This window comes from Platalea leucorodia (assembly GCF_965183815.1).
Source record: "Platalea leucorodia genome assembly, chromosome: Z".
NCBI lineage: Eukaryota > Metazoa > Chordata > Aves > Pelecaniformes > Threskiornithidae > Platalea > Platalea leucorodia.
In genome coordinates, this window is record NC_138858.1 from 90,233,972 (window position 1) to 90,251,647 (window position 17,676).

At 39.3% G+C, this 17,676-nt stretch overlaps 1 protein-coding gene across 1 annotated transcript in view; it reads left to right on the plus strand.

Moving 5' to 3' along the window:
- LOC309603047 (transcription factor COE2) overlaps positions 1-17,676 on the plus strand; it is a 144,506-nt gene that overhangs the window by 104,111 nt on the left and 22,719 nt on the right. The window contains exons 7-10 of the mRNA XM_082337410.1: positions 3,887-3,968; positions 14,524-14,641; positions 16,426-16,556; positions 17,127-17,253. Of these exons, the coding sequence (XP_082193536.1) occupies positions 3,887-3,968; positions 14,524-14,641; positions 16,426-16,556; positions 17,127-17,253 (458 nt within the window). The remainder of the gene's footprint in view (positions 1-3,886; positions 3,969-14,523; positions 14,642-16,425; positions 16,557-17,126; positions 17,254-17,676) is intronic.

Below are 17,676 nucleotides of genomic sequence, written 5' to 3' on the forward strand. Positions count from 1 at the left end.
TCTGCTTGGCTGGAATCAGAGTTATCTGCTAAACTCATAGCTAATGCCATCCTTAGGAAGGAACAAAGGCCAGCTAAGGAACATCAAAATTTTTAAAAATTCTGTTTTTTATTTTTTGATGTATGTATAGGTTAAGACCAAAAACTGGATAAAGGTTCTCATTTAAAAAAATGAATAAAGCTCTTCTGCAATTCTCCTGTTACCCCTAAATCAGCTTCATTTAGTGCTAAACCTTCCCTCCTCTTTGCTCCCCCCAAGTCATTTTTATTCTAATACTGCAATAAATATTAATGCCTTTCCCAGATGCAACCACTATATATATGTGTGTATATGTAATGACCTACCAAATACTTCATGCAGATGCCCAGTTGCAGCTAAAATTTGACTGGAGAAACTCTGAAAAGAGAAAGAGAGAGATGTGGTTCAACTAGAGGAAAGATAAAAATTCTTGTACATGCATCTAAATAAAACTAAATGTAAATCTGGGGTGACGGGAAGGAAAACTGTCTTAGTGCAGCATATCCACTGAGCTCCAAAGAAACTACAAACATCTTAGCACAGGCAATACATATGAATACTGCCACAATGCTTAAGTACTAAAACCCAAGGCCAGCACTTTCAAAAGTGGGATGAGGCATTACTGATGCCCAATCTGTGATATCTTAAAGGTGCACTATTTTCAGCAGCTCCGGTGCTCAGCAGTTCCAGAAAGTCAGGCACCTTTAAGTTGTCTCAAGTGGGACTCCCAAAATTGCTGTTAGTTAAATATGCTGGCTTAATACCCTAAAGCTCAGTGCGTTTGCATGCTGAATGCTGTTTATTGCAAAGCAATCGGTGAGGGATGAGAATGCTCTGCGTCTTGTAGGAGGCAGACGGCTCGGAGAGAAAGGAGAGTTTTGTTTTCTGTGTATTTTTAATGGACAATACATCTGTTGGTATGAATCAGCACAGATCTAATTGAAATCCAAGTTAATTTTCACATATGCTGCTGATTTATGTTTGCGGAGGATCGGAACCCTAATTTTCTGGAGACGTTTAGCAGAAAATATAAATTTAGTTCATTGCCATGCAACGTTGCCGAGTTCAGTCACGGATACCCTTAAACATACATTTAGAATTTTTACCTTTTTGTATCTGCCTTTTTGGGGTTTGTGTAACGTGCCTTACCGTAGTGCCTTAGCTCTTCCCAAAGTCAGCTCAGCTGACACAGCGAGTTCTCTTACAGACACCTTTCTTTGCTCTGATTTTCCTCGTTCTGTAGTTCGTGTTGAGCCTTTTTCTCATCCAGATGAACAGGGATGCAAGCATTTAAAAAAATCAAAAAGGAAACTGGACGTTTTCCTGATAAATATGATCTTTTATTTTTCCTTAAAAGTAACAACTTCTTGTGGATTTTTGTTTGCAGTTATCTTCCAAAACAATCAGTTAGCCACCGGCTCATTGATTTTCATGTAAAAGTTACTTGCCTTGGTTTCATTGTATAGTTTGGTTACGTTCTGCAGTTTTTCCTTCCATAGATGGATCTCAGTAACATCAGCAGTTTATGTATCTGCAAATATTTTTTTATATCTATAAGAAGAGGGCAGGATAAAAACGAGTGTTTGTGAGTAACATTTCTGACTCAAATTCTCCTGTGAATCTTTGAGTGTGCCGGCATGCGTAGCATTTTTCCTTCTGAAAACATTCTTACAGATAAAAATCTTGCTTACCGAATCATTCAAATAAAAGAGGTCACAGCTTTTAGCACGAGGAGTCAATAAGACTTATTTGATAGAATATATTCACTCAGTGCTGCTCCTGAGTTGTGAAGTTCTGCAGGATTTTTAGTTGAGAATAGGAGGTGGTGACCAGGGCTCTGTTCACAGAAGTTGCCCTCTGACAGCCAGCACCGACCCATCTCTCCCGCTGGACCTGAATGCCAACGTGAAGAGAGACGGCAGCAGGACGCCGTACTTTCACCCTAATCTGTGCCGCAGGAAGGACCGGCGGGTTCTTTAAGTCGTAAATGAGAAGGAACGATGGAGATAGAAATAAGAGTCTGCAAAATGCACACACACAGAAAATAAATATTTTAGATATTTTTTAAAACATTTGTGAGAGACTTAAGGAAAAAAGGAGTATTTTCATTTAAAAAGCTCACTGGAAGGATGTATTTTGTGCCAGTCATTTTATGTGACATTAGCTGGGTCTTTTTTGTGGGTTCAATTGTCGTGAGGTTTTCGAAGGGTTTTGTTTGTTCAAGCAACACATAAATGGATCAGATCCTTCGATATTTCTTTGTATGTTTGGGGCAGATGGAAGAGAAATACCGCGATGTAAGTGGTGCAAAGAAAGTAGCAATAACAAGGGAGAGTGGATTTCTGCTTTATTGTCTTGTGTTAGGACTATTTTGGTTGTTGTTGTTGGTAAACCCTAGGAAATACACATCTTTCTCCTTTAAAGTTCTAATTCAAGGCATGAATGTGTGAGTTCTGAAGGGACTTAGGGACTGCGGTAAAAAATCGTTGTCATAGTAACAGAAAGGGAAATAGGCCTGGCTCACCTGGGACTTTAACTTACTGCAAAAGCGGATTTTTTTTTTTTAAGGAAAGCACTCAGCAAGAGAAATAAATAAATAAATTGTTCTTTGTATTCTAAATCAATTCTTCAACTATTTATTTTTTCTTATAGGCAAGGCTTTTTCCTTCTAAATCTATCTTAAAGTCTCTGATTATTTTTTTATTTTCATTATTGCAGTTAAACCCATTTTGTCCGACAAACAAAAATGAAAAGAATCACAGAAAATATTTTCACTTGTGATAGGGGATGCCAAAAAAATTTCTTGCCTTTTAGGTCTGAATTTTGAATACATGCTTGTTTTCTTTTTATTCCAACAACTATAATTTTTCATATAGTTTCTTTACCTCTGAAAATCACAAACTGAAACAGATGAATCAAATAAAAAAGGGATGACTCCTCTCCTCCCTGGATTTGACACAAAATTTTGTGGAAAAGCTTATGGAAAAACGCCTGCTTAGTATTTCTAAACTGTAAAATCTATATGCTCCAGTGCATAGTGTTGGGTAAGCCAATCGAGCATGCTGAAGATTCAACTTGTGTACATGACAAGCTAAACTCTACAGAATAATAACACATAAAGATAGGCATATGTGACAGGGCAAAAATAATTGGCACAAGAACTTTGTACAATGTTAATAGGTTTATCTGCTTGGACAGCACGAGCTGCCGTGTATTACTTCAGGTTGTGTTTTTGTTATCCTCTCTCAAAATCTATGTAAGATTATAATCTGGACTCTTGGCAGTTCTGCTTCTCTGCCTTAGTTACTGAAATCTTAATAACTAAAACCATCGTTATGATGAAATCTCATCAGCTTCTTCTGGGAGCTGTATTTGTTTCTGTGTTTTTGAATACATTCTAAGTAGTTTCAAGGCTTATCTGCCTCAGAGTTGCCCTGTTGGTTTTTGTAGTTTTTACAGTAACATCATCCTTCTGTATTGTTTCACGGAAAATCCCTTCAGACAGTGAAAGAAAGACCTCATATGCAAGGGGGAGATAAAGAAAGAGACTAAAATCGTGTGGTCAAACATGCTCTGAGGAAACTGGCATAAATCAGAGTAGATCCATTGACTTATACCAGCTAGCAGCCCAGCTCTGGGTGGATTACAGTCACATTGGTGGTACTTTACCTGATTTTTTTTTTTTTTTTAACTTCTGTTTGTTACGGTTTGGTTATGTTTGTTTTGTTTCTGTTTTGGTAAGTTCTTACAGTCCTGGTCTACTGATACACCATCATGTAAATCACCACGATGTATACTTTAAAACAGAATGTAACAACATGTGTTTTGTAATGGTTAATAGAAGTGACGTGGTTCTTTATCTTTCCAGATTCTTCTTAAAATTTTTTCTCAAGTGCAATCAGAATTGTTTGAAAACAGCAGGAAACCCAAGAGATATGAGACGGTTCCAGGTAAGTCTTGCAAGGCTCAGCATTAACCTGTCTGTTTTTTTTCTTCTTTTCCTTTTCTCTCTCCTCTCTTCTCTCTCCTACATTGTTCATAATAAATATGATAACCGTATATGATAAGCCATATCAGATCTTGTTAAAGTTTTTCTCCATTTGCTATGTTTAAACCTTTTTTTCCCCTTTTTTCCTCTTTTTCCACTCTGAATCCCCAAGGGGAAGTGATGTACTGTACCAACCAGCAGTGGATATTTGATTTGACACCCTCGGGCAAAGCACTCACACATACAGCTGCCCACAGCAGGGATCATGTTTGTGATACTTAGATGCCTCAGAATTTTTCAAAGTAGCTCTGTACATGGTACACAAGCAGTCTCCTCATTTCCCTCCACTCTCTATCTCTTTCCATCTCTTTTGCCTTTTAACTCTCTCATGCCCTCCCTTTCAGCTCTTTAAAAAAGCAGCCAAAATAGTGATGGTCACTTTAAGATCTCACGCAGCAAAGCAACAAGACCCATGGGAGGATGACCCAGCTGCTTTGCAGTGAAATCTGCCACTGGTTTCATCATAGCTGTCGCTGATGTATTGTGAATACCAGCTAATAAAAACACAGAAGGAGGTGAAGTGTGTCACTGGTGAAGAGGAAGGCAGACGCAGTCCCCCATCTTTCGTACCTTAACCTTTCAAGGAACTATGTTTAATAAATAAGTATTTTACCTGTAACTTAGCCCTCACAAAAGCGTAAACGGCGTGCTCAGGCCTTTTACATCCTGGCTGCACTGTCACGTCTCTGTGCGGTGTGAAAAGTGGCACGGCAGAGAACGCTGTAGAAAAGTGGTGCTAGAACTAACTCTGGTGCAATTGAGAGTGAGGCAGCATGGCCTAGCGGAAGGGATACGAGATGACAAGTCGGATGGTTGGACTGTCCCACTAATTTGCTGGGTGACCTCTGGTGAGCCTTTTTTCGTTTCTCTTAGTATGTATTTCTACCTCTCCAAATGGGGTTGCTCACCTTGGTAAAACTTTGTGGTCTTGACTCAGGAGAGCCTTTGAGAAAGTGCATGCATGCTTTGCTAGCCAGAGCCTCTGAAATTCACTGATGAAAAGGGCTGTACTTGCAAATGCTGTTACTGCTTGTTGCCCTTATTATTGTACCTTCACTGTGTCACGTCCGTGATACAAAGAGGATTTTAGCTTACTGGGGGATGTGTGATTTCCTTGTAGACCCGCAAGACTTGTAGTGGGAAGGTGACAGCCTTAGGTTGGGCAATTCATGTTCCATTGCTTGGGCACTTGCATCAGTTTCCTCATTTATAAATGAAGTTAAAACTCCACAGGAGTTTACAGAGTTGTTTAAAACTTTCCACCAAAACGTGTTTTCACAGACAAGTGATTTTTTTTTTTTTTTTTTTACTTTTACTAGCAATGAAAAATTCACAGGAGGTATATTTGTATTAAAAACCAAAAAGTTCAACTTTTAAGAGAAATACTGCAAAACAAAAGCTTCTGAAAGCTTGAAAATTTTAAAGAAATGTAGGCAAAATTACAAGTTATTAATTTTTTGTTTTGAGCAGAAATAAATTTAAAGAAAAATTCAGGACCAACTTGATTTTTTTTTTCACTAGTGGTTTAAAGAGACTGCAGTGGCTTCTTCATTCTGTGTTTTTAGAGATGATAAGACATGAGGAAAAAAGAGGGGCTCATTGTTGGGAAGTTTATACTGATATTTTTTTTTCAAGTGGCAATTTCCATAAAGAAGAAACACCAATTATATATCATCTGCCAAGAATGCAAAAAAAATCTGAGTAAAGGAAAACTCAATTTATAGCATGTAAACAGATCTTGTTAGCTCTTAGAGCCAGCTAGAATAGCTGATTGTGGAATGTAATAAAACATAAATACAGACTCTCTTTTTTGTGTTTTGTTATGAGTTTGTAAAAAATCTTGCACGAGGGTATCCTGATTAGCACCCAGGGATTCTAGGCACTGCCATATTACAAATAACATCGGTTGTAACAGCCAAAATATAAACTCTGGATCCAAACACACCTGAACACTGAAGAAATTCAGATCTGATTTCAGTCTCTTGCTAGCTGCCCCCTTGCTATGGCGAGTGAAACTAAAATCCTAGATTTCAATCAGGTGCTGAACTGCAGGAGGATTTTGGATTAATTTTTTTTCGGCAGAAATCTCTCTCTACTACCAGCCTTACTCTTTGTTTCACCTCTGTATCTCCACACCCAAAATGGTGAAGTTACAGAGCCTAAACAGCTTCAAATTCCCAGTGAAACATTGACCAGGGACACTGAAATGAGTCTTACAGCACCCGCATGGTCACTGATGGAATGCCTTCGTTCCGTCAGCCCATCCACCTGGCATGCCTCTTGGACATGAGAAAGTATGGCCTTGCTATTGATCTCTGTACCAAAATCAGCAGTTTATTGGAGAAGAAAATGAGCTAGGATAGACTCTTCATCTGGGTTTTCTGCCTTACAACATGCCAAGCTGGAATAATAGAGCCAAGTGAAACTCTGTGGTTTTGTTTTGCAGGGCTTACTTAAACTCCTTGTGCACTTTCGGTCCATGTGAGTTCGTACCCTTTGAGTTTCATTGTGAGATTTAAGTTCAAGATCACTAGGTTTAGCTTACTTTATGTGAAAACCAAAGATGTTGACAAGACTTTGTTTCAGAGTTACAAAAATGAACCCTTTGAGACAAATTGCAAAATGCTCGAGGTTTTGAGTGAAAGCAGGAGCTTCATTCAGGCTTGTTCAAAACTGGACGCATCAGTTGATGAGCTTTGTTCTGGGCAACAGAGGTCAGTATGTATTAAAAAAGGGTACAAAAAGTAGTTCAATTGCTAAAATTTTACACACCGGAGGTAAAAAAGCTCTGTGTTCCAAAGGAAATTAGCCATGATGAACTGTAAAGACAATAAGCAAAGACAGCTTGTTTTCTGTCTGCCTCGTTGTTTCTAAGGATAGAAGCATGACTTCCCTGAATGTAACGAAAGTTAAGAGTGTTCTTGAATGCTCCTCTCTCTCCGTCTTCCGGATCCTCCTTTTTTTTGGTTGATTTTTTGGGGTTTGTTGTGTTTTGTTATGGTTTTTGTTTTTAAATTTGGGCAAACACTTCTTTGCCTGCTGCTTGTTGAGCATAATCTGTCAGCTACCCTTCAAGTCAGAAGTGGGGAAAAAAGATAACTTCAAATATTAGTGGTGTGGTTGCACACTGTGAACATCTTCATTTTCATTTTAATTATTAAGATTTACATCAGGCAAATTAATTAATGTGCGGAATTGTTTTTTAGGTTTGAAGGGGCAGTTGTTTGTCCTACCAGTACAGGAACATGTGAGCAGAGTAAAAGCAGGGTCAAAAAGCACAGTGCAGTAGGATACTTTATTCATTTTATGATTTAATTCATTATGTTTTATTCTTGGGCCACATCTAAAACCTTTATTGTTTTTTCCTAATAAATTATTGGTACAGCTGTTGTTATTAAGGTCCTCCTCTTTCAAACTTTTCCATGCGTTTAACTTTCCTTATGCAAACAAACTTCTGCAGCGGTGCTTCGTTGACTGTCTTTTAATTTGTACTTATGTTTTTCTGCAGAACCAAATATACTCATTTTCAGCAGAGTAGTGCTTGTCAGATTTCCAGGAGACATTAAGATACTCTTTTTTTTATGGTTATAAAAAGAAACCAAACAGAAGAGAGAATGCCTATATCAAAGTTCTCATTTAACTTGCTACTGAAACCTGGCACTGAAAGGGTCTCATCAAAAAACATTTTTGCTTTTTAATGGAAATTGAATGCAAGCCCAAAACTCAGGCTTTGTTGTCGAGACACAAATATAAATAAGAGACATGGAAATAGTGCTGTACAATGCATCTTATTGAGTTCTTCCAGCAGGGAAGAATGGTTACTCATGTCTGGAAAAGTGTCAAGTTAATGCTTCTGATTAGAGATGGGTGTGAAGCTACACAGTTTGGGCTTGGTTTGGCTGATAACCAAAGTTCAGGGCGTTGGGATCCAGTCTCTGAGCCTGGCCTCAGCCTCACTTCTAGATATAAGATGTAGATATTTTATAGTATAGTTGCGATATATTAAACTAAATTAAATGTTAGATTTCAGTTATATCACTCTCATTTTAAAAAAAGGGGGTGGGGAGAAAAAGGGGTGGAAAGGTTACATTAACACTGCATTGTAAATTCAATACAGCTCCAGATGCCTGAAGAGGGTTTTTTTTTTTTAGTATAATTCTTTAGTTTGGAGAGCAACACCAGCTGCTTTGTGATCACATTAACTATTTGAAATTTGCTTTGATATTAAGTAAAGCTTCAAAGATACAATGAAAATCTCTTAACTTCCTTTTTTTTTTAATCAAATACAAAGGTTTTCTACTGTTTATACCTCAGAAGTTAAAGGATGTGTGATCCTTATTTTAGTGTTCCCCCCCCCCCCCCCAGTAGTAACATAGTTTTATTGTGAATCACTCACTACTACAATGTCTGTCAGTGGCTAAAGCAGGGAAAGGGAATCTTTCTAGAACTAATGGATATTTTCATGGTTACTTGGTGGCTGCCCAAATACGTATGCAGATCGAGTAATACATCCTTGTGAATTTAACTGAAGCAAATATTGATTATTTATCAATTAAAATATTTCTGAATAAAGATTTTCAGTGGAAAACTGAAACAAAAGGCATGCTAAAATCACCTATTCAAACCACAGCGCCGGCTGTTTGAGTTCAGCTTATCTGCAAATCTGAGTTTACATAGGTATTGTCATTGCTGTATTCTCAGTGAGTGATTCTCCCAGGAAGAGAATTAAAAAAGAAAATCTGATGCCCTCCATTTAACGAGGACTTCTCCTAGAGAACTTGATTGAAGCCCAATGATACTTAATGGTAACGACCAGTGTGTAATGGGGGACAATAATTCTGTGGAATTAAGATGAGGCACTTCAGCTAAAATGCTTCAGCTGAGACCTGGCGCTAACGCATTAGACTCCTGTTGATTGGGAATTCTGCTTCATCCACTAATACTGATTAAACAGATCCTACAGTGCCACGGTCGAGAAAATGGTACAAGGCAACAGAACATCAGTACTAACAATGGTCATCTTTGAACCAACATGCTTTTTTAGAAACAAAAAAAGAAAGGTCAGCAATTGCCCTCTGTTTTCAGCAGAAATCATGACATGGAATGTTTCCTGGCAGGTATCCCCCTCTAGGTGCTCTAGGGAGAAAGAGAAAGGAAAAATAACAAGGTGTATCCCTGGGGAGATTTCCTTCCTGACCTCGGAGTGGTTGGATCAGTTAATCATCAGGCACGTGAGCAAAGCTGGCTGTGTTTGAGAATTCACCCAGCTAGCTTCTTAATACGAAGCACTGAAGGATCTGTGTCATTCAGGAAAAAGAAAAATGGGTAAGAGTGGTGGGATAATATTGTGAGTTCGGAATGTTGTAGACTGTAAAGAAAGAAAAAGGGATAGCAAGAAAAAAAAAAACAGGGCTAAATCAAAATCCTTTTCAGACTGATGGTGAAAGAATGTGCCAGAGATCCCCACGGTCAGATTTGGATATGGATAGAGATCTCTGAACTGTTGTTAGAGAGATGAATACTACATGGACTAATGTCATTATGGGAGACTAATTTCCCAGGTATAAATTGCGCAACAAATGCAACTGGTATCAGCAGAGTCCAGAGCTATTATTGGGTGGCAGATTTCTTCATCAGATAGTGACTGACCCAACAAAAAGTGATGTTATTTTAGATTCTGTGTGAGTAAGGGAGGGACTGACTGCAACTGCAAAAGCAAAAAACACTCAAGGAGCTTAATGTGCTCAGATCTGAAAACCAAATAGCCATTGTGACAGTTGAGTTGCCAGAGTTGTGTATCGTCTATTAAAAACAAACCACAGATGAGATTCTACTCTGTCTCAGGTAAGCTTTGCCGGTAGAAAGAAGGATGCATTTGTACAATTGTACCCTACTGATTTCTTGTTTGGAATACAATATACTGGTTTAACCATCTTCAAAAGAGAATGAAAATGAAATTGGAGCAGGTGCAGGAATGGGTCATTAAGGTGACTGGGGAGCAGACAAGAGCTTGGCTTGAAGACTTCAGTGACATGCACTGAGAAGGGACATAACTGCTGTCTAAAAATATCCTAAGGTAGATCAGAATGGGAAATAACAATTCTAAAGCTAGTGTTAAGTATAAACTGATTAGGCATAAATTTGGGCTGTAAACCATAAATTCCCTAACCACCAGGACAGGTAGGCTTTGAAACAAGAGGAGTACCAAAGGCAAAAGCTTGAAAAGGTTGAAGACAATTTTCCAAAAGTAACTACATGGTTTGGTTGTCTGTAATAGCAGGAGACTAGATGTCAGTGACCCAGGCGTTATCTCCTACCCCTGTGCCCCTATAATCTTAGGAGGCCCCATTCCTGAAATGAAGGCCATGTGCTTAGTTTTTTTCTGTTAGCCTAGAGTTTGCAGCAGGCTCAGGGTCTCAGGGAGGATTTCCCAAAGAACTGAATGGAAGTTTTGAGCAGAGAGAGGCTGCTGGCATTTTTCACATTGTTTGTCTTATTCCTAATCCAACTGTGAAGCAAACACATTATATTCTAGCATCTACTCCTGTATTACTCGCTCAACCAAAACGCCTATTGACATCAATGGAAGCCCTGTCCAAGTGAAGACAGCAGGATGAGGCCTGACATCTTTTCTTCCACCCAGCTGGAAAATAGTAATAATGATGATAATTTTTTAAATCCTCATAGTAGTTATTCTTTTGAAAAGTTAAAATAACATGGTGCGGTGACTAGAGAGTTATAAGGGAAAGTGCATCAGGAATGTAATATTGTTTCCAGATGTACAATGTCATAAAGAATTTTTTCCACACTTGGAATGGTAACAGGAATTTTTTGAGAGATCATTTACACAGTGATGAGATATGTTACATGTAAGTAAATGCCTGTATGCCTGGAATGTTTGTACCATATGTCTAAATAGGTGTCTGTGAGTGATACAGCTTTTATGTATAAGATGATGTGTATTTACTTGCATATATGTGATTTGAAGAGGAGCATACTTTAGAATATAGAAATACTAATATAACGTATAGACGGAGGAGGAAAGATTGTAGTACCCAGGTAAAGGTTTGTAAAGAAATACACCACTTTGAACTGTGCACAGAAGAGAAAGAGGGGTACTGCAGCTCAGAGAGCCCGAGTTTAACGTGCTAAAGACAGTTTGACTGAATGTCATGGTAGGTGAACCCTCTTTGTGATTTTTGAGCAGGGATTACATTACAGAAATTCACCTGGGAAACAAAAATAATGTGAAGATACAGCACATGCATTTCTTCAGTACTGCTGGGGAATCATTGTTTTATGTCTGTGGCTTCATAGGTAATAACAAGACCCTTGCAGATTTGCAGAGAGAATCTTAAAGATTGCCAAAAACACTGCTTAGAAGCCTGTAACTCCCTTGCTGTTCCTAGAGATGGAACCTACGTTTGGATGGATGAAGGAGTAACACATTGCTGTGTCTATTTCTTGCTTGATCGGTTGTCCTCTGAAACTCCCAGCAGATGTGACGGGTTGATCCAGCTGTTGGGCGGCACAAAATCTTTAGTCTTTATGCTGTCTGTGTCAAATTTGGTCCTCAGCTACAATTACGAGAATCCACGGCCTACCTGACATGTTTTGATGTTCTCAGATCATTCCCTTAGGATTACATTTTGCGTTAACTACTGATTTTAGGTAAAAGACCATCAACTGAATAGGCATAGAAGCCAAATTATCATACACCAGTAGTGCCATCAGACCAGGAAAAGAAAAACACACCAAAACCATTTGCCAGTAATTTGCCAGTGCTATGGACAAATCTGAGAATTTAAATCTCCAGGGAAGTTTGCACATCACCTTTCATCGGCACTAAGTACAGGTTTAAAAAAAAAAAAAGGCCTGGAATGTTTTACGATGTTAGGAGAACAAGTGTTATTGATAAATATGTGTTCAGAAGGGCCAAAATGCATAGAAATGGTTAACAAGGTAATGGTAAGAAACGTTGACCTTGATTTGTTTAGCTAAGATGTAAAGATTTTTGAAGGTCAAAGGTGTTCTTGTGTAGTGTTTTGGAGTCTAACTGTGTCTGACCCTCTAACATTAAGCTGCTGTGGCCTGCAGTTTTGAAGAGTGAAGCAAACCAGGGGGAAAGAGAGAAGGGGGAGAGAACAGGAAATGGAGTGAGGTGTTTCAGGAAGTTGTCAGGAGTTGACTGATTGATTCCAGATGGAAAGGGTCACCCTTCATGACCCAGGAAATACTCACTGGGGGAAAGCAGTTGGCTTGTGAAAGGGAAGGCCCTGGGAGTTAGAGACCATAGTGGAATGCACATTCCTCTTCCTTTTATCCATAAAACATTGGTTTTTAATCTTCGGTATAAAACAATTGGATTGGCATCTTCATCAGGCAAGAGGGAATGACTGGAGAAAAGTGAAGAAGTTCAGTAATTTTTATGTCCATAATCTCACGTGTTCTTACTCCACATCATTGATCATGAGCTGGCTAGCAGTGTTCTAGCAAAGACAACAAAGGTCTCTGCTGAATTTCAACAGTACCCTAGAGATTACTGCAAATAAGGTCCAAGACTTTGAGAAGGTACTGGTCCAGATCTGAACTTTGCATTTTGTCCTGTCCCTGAGAATGCTGTATTTATTTACCCTAGGTCCCAGCCTGTGAAATGCCAAGTGGCTCTGACCCTCCTGTGATGAATGGGAGAGGTGACTAAAAATGGAACCACTCGTGGAGAGAGGTCTAAAAGTGCATCTTCCCTTCCTGCTGGCTCAGGGGAGAGAAGATGCTCAGCACTTATCTTCTAAACAGAGGACTGTTTCTTGCGGTTACTCATGCTACAGGGATCTCTACAGCTCTTACTGAAATGTGGCTCTTGTGTCGCGCACAACATTTACACCCAAATCGTTATTCAAACGGGGAATGTGTGTATACTTGAAGTCTGCGTATATTATAAAGATCTCATACTGAGAGCATGTGGGTGTGTGTTTATCACATAGGTACCTTGTGTATGTGAGGTCAGATATGTATATATTATATAGTGTAACTGTATATATATGATATACTTTTTATTTACATTTGGTTACAATTTAAACACTTGTCGTAAATATTTCAGACACTGGAATAATTCAGGTCTATTCCCCTGTTACCATAGTGTGCTCTGTGCTGGCCAGTGAGAGATTAAAATTTATTTCCATTGTTTAACGGAAAATAATGAAGTGCATCTGAGTGGGTTCAGCTATGTCATGCGGGAAACGTTCACTTTGGATAGGAGTCTCACTCCACCCAAATGTGCAATGATGAAATCAGTTGGCACACAAAAGCAACACATTTTGTGACAAGAATTCTTGAGGAATATAAGAGTACAGTATGACAAGAGCCTTTTGGAATGAATTAAACTTGTCTCAAGAAAGAAAGTATTCTTTAAGCTAGCATAATCCTGTAAGAGGGCAAGGTTACTCCTGCTATATGCTGAATATAATTTTATCAACAGTTAGAGCTTGACGTTCTCTTACGTAGACTATGGGAGCTGTATCTGTGAAAATTCGTGAACACATCCAGGGGCAGATTCTCAATAGCTGTGAATTAATATAGCTGTGTGGCAGCTGAATGGAGTTAAGCTGATTTACACCAACTGATGCTCGAAACCTGAAAGTTTCAATAAGATGCATCTTCTTTCAGTAGTTAAAACACAGTTTGTTCTTTTTTTCCTAAAAGTTTGTGGTTTAAAGGCACATATATTTCTGGATTTATAGGACTTAAAGCTTTGGATATTGTATAGCAAAGGGAAAACTAAGTGGGATTAATTAACATCTACAGTTACTTCCTCGAAGAATTCATATGCTGTTGGAGCGCAGCAACATAAGTCGTGGAGGCTAAGGTTTAAAAACTGCTGCTTGATTCAAGGTCCTCAGGCTCAGATGTTTTTCAAGAAGCACTAAGCAAGCGTAGGTCAAAAAGCAGACGTGACATTAGGTACTGCTTTCACGTAGTAGGAGTTTCCATTTTGCTCAGTCAATGGAGACCTGTATTTTCGGAGCAGATGCAGATACATTTGCATGTGTGCGCAGTACAGCAGATGGCTCTGAATCTGCATGTGTGTATCGGAGGGCAAATTGCTGTGGTGCTCTGCAGTTTGCCCTCCTGGTTGGTATATATAGACCTCTTTGCCATCAGCTATGCTACAGTGCATCATAGGAAACTAGATTTAGGGCCATCTGCAGTATCTGGTTCATTATACAGTAAGGACTTTATACGGCCCTTAGGATGCTATGTTAAATGGAATTAATGCATAGAATGAAGGCTGAAAATATTTTCTTCCCTTCTTGTTGGGGAGTAAACCCTGCAGGACATGATGCCATTTTGCAAACAGAACAGGGTTTTAACTAAACTGAATAATTAATACTTAACAAGTTGAATTTCAAAGTAAATTGTTTACCTGCCTCCTTTTTCTTCCCTTTCTAAATATCTAGGTTGTGCTATCAACAACAGTGAATGTTGATGGGCACGTGCTGGCAGTGTCTGACAACATGTTTGTTCACAACAACTCCAAGCATGGACGGAGAGCAAGGAGACTTGACCCCTCAGAAGGTAGGGTATTTGTATGAAGAACAGTATGCAAATGAATGCAAAAGCATATTACCCATTCTTCAATTTCTGTTTGTTTTCAGGAGGGAAGGAGAGCTAAGGGGGAACTACAGAACCTCAGGGGGTTTAGAGAAGGAAGAGGCAGGAAAACAGTGTCTACTGCATGCAAAATATGATCCTCTTTACATCTAAGAGACTGGCTCGCCCCCCCCCCCCGCCAATTTATTAATTAGTTTGTACTGCAAAGATGAAAACATAGAAAAACTAAGTATTATCTAAATTTCAGCCTTCTCATTCAGCTGGGATAGATTTGATTTCAGGCAAATTAGGCAGAATGACATCTTAGTTAAACAGAACTGTTACAGCACAAGATGTGTATGAAAAAGTGTCACTAGTTCCCTTAAACAAACTGTGCGCAAAGCATAACAATGCACAGAAGGAACCTGACACTAATTGATTTTAGTTTGTTTGGCTAAGCAAGACTCATGGCCGTCTACAGGATGGGTTTTGGACTATATTAAAGCAATTACAAATACTTGTATCTGTTAAGCCTCAAAATGTTGGCCCCTCCTCTCCCTCTTCCCATACATTCATTACCAATGCATTCTGCCTCTCTCACGCAGACAGTACTCAAAATTACTAGAAAATGCTATCTGTGTCTACTTTTCCCTTCCCTGCAGCTAGTGAAAGTGAGAAGAGCTGGTGATGTTAGTAGAAAAGACAAGCAAGGATATTATTTCATTATAATGTTTTGCTGCCCCACTTCTTAACTGTGCCCTATATCAACCTAAAAGAAGAATTAATGAACTGGAAGAAAATGATTGAATCAGTAAAGAATTCAGAGTGGTGTTAATTCTCCCCCAGCGGGCAGTGAAATGGTAGAAGGAAAATCCCAGGATTCCTAGCCTAGGAAGCCATCCAGTTTTTCCTTGACTGATTGGATGTGATTGACTGGCTGTTCAAAGGAGTCTCATGTTTTTGGAGCACTGCCAAAGTTCCCCTCCACCTCTGACCCTGTCAACATTGGGAATGGAGTGATGGATTGACTTTGGTTATGGCCTGGAAACCATATTGGGTTCCTGATGGGATGTATAGTCCAGAGGCCTTGAACATATGGAAGAGAGGAGAAAAAAAATTTACTCTATAAAATCAAGAAAATTATTAGAAATTGTCTCCTGATAGGAATTGGAGGAAACATTTGATATTCCCATATCTTTTTTGCCCATTGATAAACTTAATAAATCTTGATGTACCTCTCTTTCCACAGGGTTCAGCTTTTGTGTGATCATATGTTAATGAGCAGGGTTTTTGTTTTTTTTAAACAGCCTCTGCACAATCATTTAAGCGTTTCATTTTTACACCCACTACAGTTGGCCTATTAGGCTTTAATGACACGATGTTAAGTGCCAGTAATGAATAGGCAAGTAATTAACACTAGCAAGGCAGAAAACATGCTTTTATTTATTTATTTATTTATTTATTTACTGGGCTTTGTGGAATGGTAAAGCAGCCTTCATGGGTGAATGGCTGGAGGGGACTTGTCCTAGGCCTTTGTCAGCGCTAGGGAATTCATGCCAGTCGTGAAGCTGCAGAAACTCCCAGGAGTGGACAGGTGAAGCTGCTCTAAGCGACAGTTTGCATCGATATGACTTAGTACTGCTTAATGTGCACAGAAGTTGCTCGCACCCATCTGCTGCAAGGGTTTACACCCCGTATTGCAAATAGTCTCAAAGCTGGGGGGGGGGGAACATAACCTGATGCTCTGATGTCCTTTTTGCTCTGTTTAGCCACACCATGCATCAAAGCAATCAGCCCAAGTGAAGGCTGGACTACAGGAGGAGCAATGGTGATCATTATTGGAGACAACTTCTTTGATGGGCTGCAAGTTGTATTTGGCACCATGCTTGTATGGAGTGAGGTAGGTAGAGGTGCCTCCCTATCGCTAAATGGAAGAAACAGTCCTGAGGAAAGTAGAAGGGGAACAGTGTTAATTCCTGTTCCATTAATGGTATAAAAATGGTGGTGTGTGAGGCGGGCCATATAAACCTGTGTGAAGGAAATTCATGGAGCATGTTTTCTCTGTGGAACTCCTTACTATGTGATATTATTGAGGCCAACTGCTCAGTAATATCCAGAATGGAATGGAACAAGTCTAGGTGTCTGGAGACAGGTGAAGGTAAAGAAAGAAAGAAAGGGTCGGCATTTGGGAAAGAGAAGGAATTCCCTCTGGGTCCAGAAGTAAGCCAGGAATTAACCAATGGGCATAAGCAGTACAATTTTCCTGATGACAGTTTATCCTAAAATGTGTCTTCCTCTCCTGGAGCCAAGAAACTAGACCGGACATACCACTCGCCTGATCTATAGTGCCTCCTATATAGGAATAAGCAATGCATTTACTCATAACGCATGTTTGGAGGGTGAAAAGTGAAAGCGTGGGGGAATAACACAGCCGCGTCATAATCATGCTTCTCCTTTTGTTATTTCCTAGCTTATCACGCCTCATGCCATTCGAGTTCAGACACCTCCACGTCACATTCCTGGAGTGGTTGAAGTGACATTATCATACAAATCCAAACAGTTTTGCAAAGGCGCGCCAGGCAGGTTTATTTACACAGGTAGGTGATTGCGATTTACGCTAGAAGAGCTCGAGCTCAGAGCCTCTTTGTTTTGGTAATCAGTATTGACAACTCTCTGCTTGCGTGCTTGCTTTATTTATTTAGCCTCTTGCTGTTTGAAGGCCACTCTGCTAGTTGTGACATTTGGACATGTAAGGAGATAGCTTCATTGTTGTGCAGAGATGTTAAGGCACTGTTACTACACGTGTTAATATTTTTTCCAGATTAGAGCTCATGCTGTTGTTATATGGGTCTGCCTATAGATATATTGAGTGTACAGGAACATGATAGCATTGTTCTACATAGTGGAAGATGTTTTATTTATAACAGTATTTATTTTACATTTCCCTCTTGCTGGGGGTAACCTTTCATTTTCAAGATAATCCCAGAGGACAAGGAGAGAATCCTGTATCGAGAGAAGCC